This window comes from Trachurus trachurus (genome assembly GCF_905171665.1).
Source record: "Trachurus trachurus genome assembly, chromosome: 21".
Classification (NCBI taxonomy): Eukaryota; Metazoa; Chordata; class Actinopteri; order Carangiformes; family Carangidae; genus Trachurus; species Trachurus trachurus.
Window position 1 is genome coordinate 23,335,056 of NC_139899.1, and position 9,619 is coordinate 23,344,674.

The 9,619-nt window shown below is 43.0% G+C and overlaps 1 protein-coding gene across 1 annotated transcript; it reads right to left on the reverse strand.

The window, feature by feature from the left end:
• Positions 1–5,212: 5,212 nt before the first annotated feature.
• Positions 5,213–8,247, reverse strand: gdf3 (growth differentiation factor 3; the record flags this gene model as incomplete). Its single annotated transcript, XM_083996000.1, has 3 exons — positions 5,213–5,452; positions 6,274–6,887; positions 7,917–8,247. 3 exons carry the CDS (start codon positions 8,245–8,247, stop codon positions 5,213–5,215), a joined length of 1,185 nt encoding a protein of 394 aa, XP_083852126.1.
• Positions 8,248–9,619: the final 1,372 nt, after the last annotated feature.

Here is a 9,619-nt window from a genome sequence, read left to right on the forward strand (position 1 = left end):
ACGCACGGTCAAAAACCGGGGGGGGATGGGGGGGGGGGATTGTGTATGTGCATGTGTGTGTGTGTGTGTGTGTGTGTAAATCCCAGTGGATCTGCAGTTTCTGAAACACTCATACCAGCCCATCTGGCACCAACAACCAGACCATGTTCAAAGTCACTTAAATCACCTCTCTCTTCCCCGTTCTTCTGATAATCAATTCTAACTTCAGCAGCATCTCGGCTGTAGCCTACCATGTAATGCTGCTTCCATGTGATTGGCTCATTGGATGTTTGCATTAACAAGAGGGCTGAGAGATGTACCTAATAAAGTGGCCAGTGAGTGTATATTGAAATGTTAAAAGGTTATGTTTTGTTATGACTTGTTACTTTTACATCGAAGGCTCCATCTGTACTTTTAGTTTTTGCACAAATAAATGGATAAAGTGAATAAAGTGATAAAAGTGTTTCTACTTAGTCTGAATATTAAACAGGTTCAAATCCTGTTTTCATGCTTCATTAGAACCAATAATAGCTAGGTTCGACTGTGTTTTGAGTTTTTAACTAATAAAACAAAAACAAGTTCCTTTGAGCCTGACACACACACACAGACACACACACTCACACACTTAAATCCTCGCTAAGATTCACTGCTGATGGTCTCTGCAGTGGTCAGCTCAGCACCTACCCATTGCTAACCAGCTACCTCATGCTGAGAGTATTCACACACACACACACACACACACACACACACACACACACACACACACACACACACACACACACACACGAAACCAGTGGGCTCTGGACTTTGAGCTGAGGCCACAGTGCCCCCTGCTGGTTGCGATGAGAATAAGAAAGAACATTTCCTCAGATCCTTTTACTGAAAATAAAAGCAACTCAACTTCATCCTCTGTTCTGCCACATCCACCAGTCAAGAACAATTTTACAAGCATTTGAATATGAAAATGTATTTAAGACCTAGTGTCATTTTTTTTTTTTTTTTTTTACAATATTACAATATTCTTGCTCGGAGGTAATGTAAAAATAAAATCCTAGACACATGTAATTATTAATTAAAAAAACTGCATGTTGAGTAAATGTTTCTGTTCACTGTCATTTACAGGTTGTTTTTTTTCATATTAAATGCCATGTTATACTTCAACCTCGTTATTTTGCTCTTATTAAAAAAATAAAACACATCCTGTTCAGAGGGATGAATCACTATAGTTAGTTTCTGTCTGTCACTTTCTCCATCAAGCTGTGCAGGGATGGACTCTACATGTAGAGGGTTGTTCTTCTAATGTTATTATGATTTTTATATATAAGAGTTTGTGTTCATGATCACATGAAAGGTCCAACATTCAGCAACAAATGCAAACAACAATAGAAGGTTTGAATTTTGACCTCACACAATGAATGTTTTTTAGGCTAATAAAAGCCAAAGTAATTGCCCGAAAGATTAAGAATCAGACCCAGAAACATGTAGTCAAACACTCACACTGAATGATAAAGGCTTGAAGTCAAGGTCGGTCAGTTTCAAGCTGTTTTCTCAAAGATACAACTGTACGCGTTAGCATTAACTGGACAAGGAGAGAGGGACTGGAGACAGAAAGACAGCGAGAAGGGCGGGGGGGAGGAAGCCACATGATGTGAGGATGGCTGAGTCATTCCGGCTCTAAAGGCCTCATCTGAACTGGTATTGATTATTCATTTCTCATTGACTGCGCTCATTTGGGAGGAGAGGGAGAGACAAAGCCAAGCTATTATCTGCTGTGTCAGATATCATCTGCTCTGTGGTCGTGGCACCGGTCAGTGAACCGCAGAAACAGCAGAAATTCAACAGAAACTCTGCAAATGTGAATGTAATTAGTGCCACGGGGCCAACGCTCCTCCAAAGCACTGACCTCTTTATCCATGAAGTTGTTGAATTGTTATCCTGCGTGGTTTCTTCTTTTTATTATTCGTCTTCTGTGTCAAATTTCGGTTCACTACTCCTGTTGACCCTTACAACATACTACAACATATGTGGACATGACTGGGATTCAAACCTCAGCCTCCCCATCTAAAGTCAAAGGCATTATCAACTGACCTATACAGTTGGATGTGCTGAGCCCTCCGCCGGTGTGCCTCCTTCAGTAACGGGAGGTGGTGGCAGGTTCCCCGTCTACCAGCTTGGCTGCTGTCTCTTTATCCAGGTCCTTAACATGTAGAGCAGTGTTTTTCAACCTTGGGGTCGGGACCCCACATGGGGTCGCCTGGAATTCAAATGGGGTCGCCTGAAATATCTAGTAGGCCTAATAGATAAAAAAAACTAATCGTTATTTTATCTTTTTAAATTATGATTAAAAACACCACACACAATCTTAAACAACTATGCAATACTTACACTTTCTCAAATATAAATCGAGTTCAAACAAAATGCAGCATATAAAAATATCTGAGCTTGTGCATCTTGATTGACGGCTGTCGGGGTCGCCAGAAATTTGTGATGTCAAAATGGGGTCATGAACCAAAAAAGGGTTGGGAACCACTGATGTAGAGCCATGTTGCAACAGAGAAGAGACTTTACACATTCCTGTTGTGTCTATTTGCCTGTATTTGCCTGTGCCATGTGTTTCTTTCATAATTGAGACCAAACCAAAGGAAACCAGAGCGACAGCTGCCGAGCCAGACATTAGGCTAAGATACGACAGCCACCGGTCTCCCATCTACAAAGACAGACAGAGGCCAGGCCCAATAATAAACTCTTTTTGACCCAGGCAACATAATAACCAAACGGCCATACAGCCTCCCAATCCTAAATCCGTGCCAATGGCCCACGCCTCCCTCAGTCGGCTGTTGTGTTTTTAATTTACAGTGTTGCTACTTTGCACCACTAGGGGGCACTGTTTGAGTCAGAGAATCGAGATAAGTAGTCTACATGCCACAAAGTTATAGAAACAGTAGGTACTGTTATCGTATATTTTCCGATCAAGTAAATGGCTCTTTAAAGGCTCCGGTGTTCGTCCATTCTTCCGCCTACACTACAGCGGCGTTTAACTGGGCTCCTGCATGGCCATTAAGAGTGAGAAAATTGGAGCTAATTAAAAAATGCAAACAAGCCTTGAGCCTGTTTGCAGCTAATCAACATGCAGGACACCATCTCAATATGTGTGATGTGGGACGAGGGATGAAAATGTTGGGGCACCTGGTCAATGGGAAATTGTTAGTGTTCGCATTTAATTTAAAGTCCCCCTCCCGCGACCCTTTTTGGTCATTTCAAAACCAGCTCATTAGCAATGCACCTCTGGAGGGTGGGCGGAGACTGCGCTGCTCTGCACCTGCCCAGCCACCCCCTCGCACCCCACGCGTCTGCCATTGGTTCACAGCAACTTGAAGGCAGAAAAACTCAGAAATGGAATTTTGCACTTCCTTTTCTGCTGATATGTGCTCTAACACAAGAAAAATGCCACAGGAACATGTGAAAAGCACGAAAAACACGATTTTCATGGGAGGGGGTCTTTAAATTGAACATTTGAGGAAAATCTTAAAGGGATAGTTAAGCATTTTGGCAAATTGGCCCATTGCCATAATCCCTATAGTCATAGCAGTAGGTTTGTTACCTTTAATTGTTGGTGCAAGCTATTTTTACAACAGCGGAGCAGAGCCGTGCTGCTCAGAGCTACGCTATGGAGGCTAACGGGATTTCTTGGTTTCCCTCATCAAACTCATCAAATACACAATCCAACAACTCCAAAACGCTCTGGTGGACAAGTTGTGGCCTGCACATTCACCACGCTATGAGATAATAACAGAACATTACGAGATGGAGTTGTTTAGAGGTAAATTCATGCAAAACCGCTGATGCGCGTTCTCGTCGGGGGCAGTTTTTCAGCAAGCAGTCTCTGCATTTGCCTTGAAAACAACTCTGTGGTGGTGAATGGTGTTTTACGAAGTTTTATGAATGCTGTATGAGAAGAACATCCCATAATGATCTCACCACCTGGGAAATAAAGACACAGATTTGTGGGAACCTTTAAAATAAAAAAAAAACTTGCTGCGACATGTTTTTCCATTCAACATTACCTTGGACCCACAGGGGAACGTTCAGTGAGCCAAAAAACAAACCAAACTCTGCTCGCTGCCGGGTCTCTCCCTCTCTGTGTCTTCACACCCCAAAACTCCCTCGCTAATTACTACAACCTGTCAGCCTCCTCCTGGTTGCTGTGGCGACCAGCCGTCGCCACGGCAACCCCAGTGGTCTGGTCTGGCTCGGAGAGGAAGAGGGAGAGGGAGAGGGAGGGGGAGAGGCATGTTGGGGGGTGGGAGTGTTATCATGCAGGAAGGTGAGATAAGAGAGTTCATTTCTTATGAAGCAGATAAAAGAGGAGCTGGTCTCTGTCAGAGAAACATTTAAATCACAGGGAAACTGAGGTGAAGCTGAAAGAGACTCAACTTTGTTCTAGTCAAGGTTTCCGTTTTACTGAAGCCAAGGTTTGTTTTAACCTTTATATAAATATCCACAAATGAAGAAAATAGAGCAGCAAATTGTGTGCTGCTCTGTTGTAAAGACAATATATTGTTATTTTAAATAAGCATCTACAATGTGAGTTTTGCCTTCAGGCTGCAATAAAGAATTGAAGAGCTGATTAATTAATGAGTCATCTGACAGAAAATTAGTCATTTATTGAAGCTGAACACTCTCCGCCTTTAGCTTCCCAGATGGGACGATTCATTGATTTTTATTAGGCTACAAATTTTTATATCTTTGTGTTTTTGACTCTTTTATAACACAGAGAATTAAATGACTAATAAAAACAAAATGATAAAGACTAATTATTTATGATGATTACGACTTCTGAGTAAAACAATGTAGCTATCCTCAGTATTGCGATGCACTGGGGCTAGCCAGCACCTCTGGATATGACAAAGGGGAAAATGAATTAACTCTAAAAGTAAACAGCTATAGATGCCAACATTATCTATGTAGCAATAGCAAAACCTCAATGGGCAAACGACTGACAGCTGCTGAAAAATACACCAACCCTCCAGTGTGTTTTGTCATTTTTATTAACAAAAATCTATCAAAACTTCCCTGAGAACAAACTCATTAATCTTAGATTCTTTAAAACCACGGACGACAAAGACTTGACTTGACATTGAAAACATAATGTAACTTATTCTTCAAACTGCAGTGACAGTGAAGTGACAGAAAAACCACAACAAGTTAATGAGTTGATGAGAAAAGTCAAATTTCATCGACAGCCGCACTCGTCCACCACCATGTCCTGGTAATGTCGCAGCACCACGTTGTCGTTGTTGTCGTAGTAGAGCATGGAGATGGGCGAGAGGCGGATGGGGACGCAGCAGGGCTGGGGCGTCCCGTGCGGGTCCAGGGAGTGGACCAGGGTCTGCAGGATGGCGTGGTTGGTGCCGTTCAGGCTTTCGCTGAGGGGGAAGGGGCACTCGCCGTGGCAGTAGTTGGCCATGTAGCCCTGCGGGTAGGGACGTCACCATTATAGATTTTCTTTGTACGATTATTGTCAAGAGAAATAATCACTATATATAATGCATTAATTAATTTCACAACATAAGAAAGTGTAAAATCAAATACAGTCAAAATATAATTACATTAACCGTAATTATTTACACTAAATATTTGAAGTAGCTACTGTTACTGTTAATATATAACCAATTATTAATCCTCCAGGGGAAGTGTTTAAATATTCAATCATTAATTGTCATCTATACCAAATGTTTAAGTTTATTTTAATTGTTTGTTGATGTTTTTTTAATCACAAATGACACACTAACATTCAAATTCCTACCACTTGTATGTTACGTTGTAAATGGACCAGTATTTCTCAGGGCCGTTGCTAGGAATTCTGGGCCCCCTGAAAGAATACTAAAGTGGGCCCCTACCCCTTGACTTTTCCACTTATTTTTAATTTCTAATAATATTTAATATTCTTAGACTATACATATGTAATATCATTTTTTATTTAGCCTACTTTGTTTTTATGCTAATGCAGCATTACTGTGAGTATTAGTCAGGGTCTTATGCAGAAACAAAGATTAGACTACTGGGGTTTTTTGTGGGCCCTACTGGGTGCTGGGCCCCTAGAATTATCATCACCTTTCTCCCCTACACAATGGCCTCGGTATTTCTTACATTTACTTTGGTGCACATCTGCCTTCATGTTTCCAACATAATCTATTTTGGAAAGTGACGGTATTGAGGAATCTTTACGATTAATTAATTGTGGCGTTGAATACCGCGATTAATTGTGAAAATAAGTAATCGTGACATCCATACCTGCGGGGCGATGATCCAGTCCTGCCAGCCCACGTCTTTGAAGTCGATGTAGAGGCGCCGGGCCTTGCACACGTTGGAGGGCGTGACGGGGAGGTGGACGGCGCTCCTCCTCTGTCTGGAGCGACACTGGTGCGGGTTGAGGGACACGGCCACCAGCGAGGCCTGGATCAGCGGCAGGGCGAAGGCCGGCTCCAGCGGGAGCGAGTTCCCCGGGTGGAAGGGAAGAAGCTCCTCCGGTTCTGCGCTGAGAGGAAGCAGCTCCATCACCAAACCGTAGTTACGCCCCGGTTTGCGCCAGTTCTCCGCCAGCTGCGTGAGGTCCAGGGTGAGCAAGGCGGGCTCGGGCTGCATCTGCACCGACTGGGACAGCAGGAGCCGGCGGTTGGCCTCGGGGTCGGCTCCTCTCAGCGTGGCTCGGATCACTCTGTACAGAGACACGCTGAGGGCCCGGGGCCCCTGCAGCAGCTCCGAGGACCTGAACGGTTTCCAGTGGAGCTTGACTTCCAGCTGAGCCAGAGACAGCAGCTCCACAGGCTGCAGGACGGACATGTTGAAGAACAGCTGCTTCTCCAGACAGATGTGGCAGCTGCTGCTCCACCCAGACAGCAGCCGGCCTGCAGCACAGCGTCAGCAACACAGATCAGACTTTAGGAACAGGGATGGCAGTGTTTCGAGAGGTTTAGGTTTTATTCTAAACAAGTGGGAGACTGACCTGAACCTGAATGATGAAGAATTATAACCATTTAACTCTCTGTGGTTGCACTTGCATAAGAGTTTCATTGATTTCTTATCACTATTTGATATTTTCACTCTAAAAAACAAAACAAAACTGCACTGTTGCTGCATAATAGTGGACAGTCTCTCAGACGTACATAAAGATTTTTTCACAACTTTTTAAAAACAAATTATTCTCATAGTTAAACCTGCTTTTTTCCTAAACTTGTCTATATTGTACTATAGACAATGAGTCTATAGTACAAATCCACAACCAGGACAGGGCCGGTCACAGTTTCAGTTCATAATTGTTAAACCTAAAGTTATAGAAATTTGCTATTTGCACTGAAAATGCAATTGGAAATAAATATCAATGCAATACAAGTCAACTGTCTGAGGAGGTCAACTAAAAACGTATCCACTTACTTACACTACTTACTTACTTCTAAATTGTTAATGTAAAACATAATCTTACACAAATCATGTTATATTGTAGAAAATGAATGAAAATTATTATCAATCACTGTTTTCTTCAAGTTCAGTTCAGTAGCCTATTTCAGGTCCAAACACAACTTTTCAAAATAAAACACATCATTATATTTCACCTGAACATATCTAATTGCTGAGCTAAAGAGAACATTGGCTCTTTAAATCAATTACCATCATTATCACGAACTGACTGACTGGCAGGACCGTTGTATAGGGGAGAAAGGTGATGATAATTCTAGGTTCCCAGTGCCCAGTAGGGCCCACAAAGGACCCTGACTAATACTCATGCTGCTTTAGCATCAAAACAAAGTAGGCTAAATAAAAAATGATAATACATACATAGTCTAAGAAAAAAAGTGGAAAAGTCAGGGGGCAGGGGCCCACTTTAGTATAATTACAGGGGCCCCAGAATTCCTAGCAACGGCTCTGCTGACTGGTACCTTGGTCTTGCACATATCTGATGATGTTGCCGCGGACTCCGTACTCTGCCACCGTGCAGGGGTCGCTCTCCTTGGCCTGCATGTGCTCCGACCTGCGGAACATCCTCCAGAGCGCGGAGGGGACCTGGCGTCGCTGCTGCTGCTGCTGCGGGCGGCCGCTCCCCCCTGCGGGCCGCGGCGGCCCCGAGAGGCCGAGCGAGCCGAGGAAGAGCCGCTCCTGGGTCTTCATCTCCTCCACGTGTGAAGAGAGATCACACACACCCAGAAGACACAACAGCAGCAGCAGCAGCGGCAGCAGCGGCACCAGAGGAGTCGTGCTCGGCCTCATCATGTTCGCGCCTCACCCGGCTCTGCTGGTTCCTCACCTGAGCTCTCTGGCTCCCAGGAGGCGCGTCGTGTTTGTCTTCACCTCCCGGGGAGCAGCTGCATAATTATGTTAATGAGGAGCGGGGAGACAGGCCGGAGATAAGGGTGAGAGGGGGGCGGGGGGGCGGGGACACCTGGAGACTGATCACAGGTCAGGTCCTCAGGAGGTTCCTGGATCAAACAACTCACATGGATGTAACCCGAGTTAATGAGGCTGTATATAATGTCTGATGACGTCACCTGAGCGCTCCGTATAATAAACCAAATTCAACACTGTAAGGCACAAAAAAAACACATCCTGTGAGGACTACTGTCTCATTTTAAAAGTTGATTTTAAATCTGAAGAGTTCATTTGCAAAAGCAGATAAATGCCATTTTGAAAAAGATGAGCTGATGCTTTTGAATTATTCTTTGCATAGTGTTGTTTTCAATAAAGCTTTATTTTTTTGAGCTACGTCTGTTTTGTTACGTCTCATCTGCTTGGTCAAAGCCACTCAACTTTGGTTTGACTGATTTCACCTGGTGTAAATAATAATTAAAAATTGTTTTGAATTTTAATTTTAGTTATCTGCTTTTGCAAATGAACTCTTCAACCTGGAGATTTTACAACATTTTTTTCCTTTTTTCTTTTCTTATGTGTGTATTTGGATGGTTACTTTTCCTGGGGTCAGTTCAACATTACATCTCAGTTCAAAGCTAAAATATAAATTTAAAAATCCACAACAAAAGGTCACAAGAAAATAACAGTTTTAAAATATTTGCCACTGGTCCCAATCTACAGACACAATTAGATATTCTGTCTTTTATATTAAAACAGAAAAGTTAATTGAAAAATAATCATAATATATCAAACTGATATTGCAATCATAGCATATTATTCAGCCCCTATTTTACATGTTAAAAATAATAATAACTTGTCTGCTTGGACCAGGGGGACAGTGGTTTTCTGTGGCTCCGGGTTCGAACCCTGTGCAGTTTAAAAAAACAAACCTGAGTCAGTTCCAATGATTTTTTTTAATATAGTTGGCAATCAAAGATGATTTTGATTTGAATCATTATTTACAGATCAGTATGTACAGTGGTCAAACAGGAGCAGGAGGCCGTAGTTACACTGTGTGTGTGCGCCGAGGGGGAGGAGGTAGGGGGAGGGGAGGGGCATAAGTAGCTGACATTCATCCTTTGAAATAAACGAGCCAATAAATCCAATAACGACTTATTTCACTCATCTATTCAATTCAACACCTAACGGTGTGTGTGCATAGCTCGGACACGGATTTGGCGACACACACGCACACACACCCCACACACACCCAGAATAAATACACACACACACACAC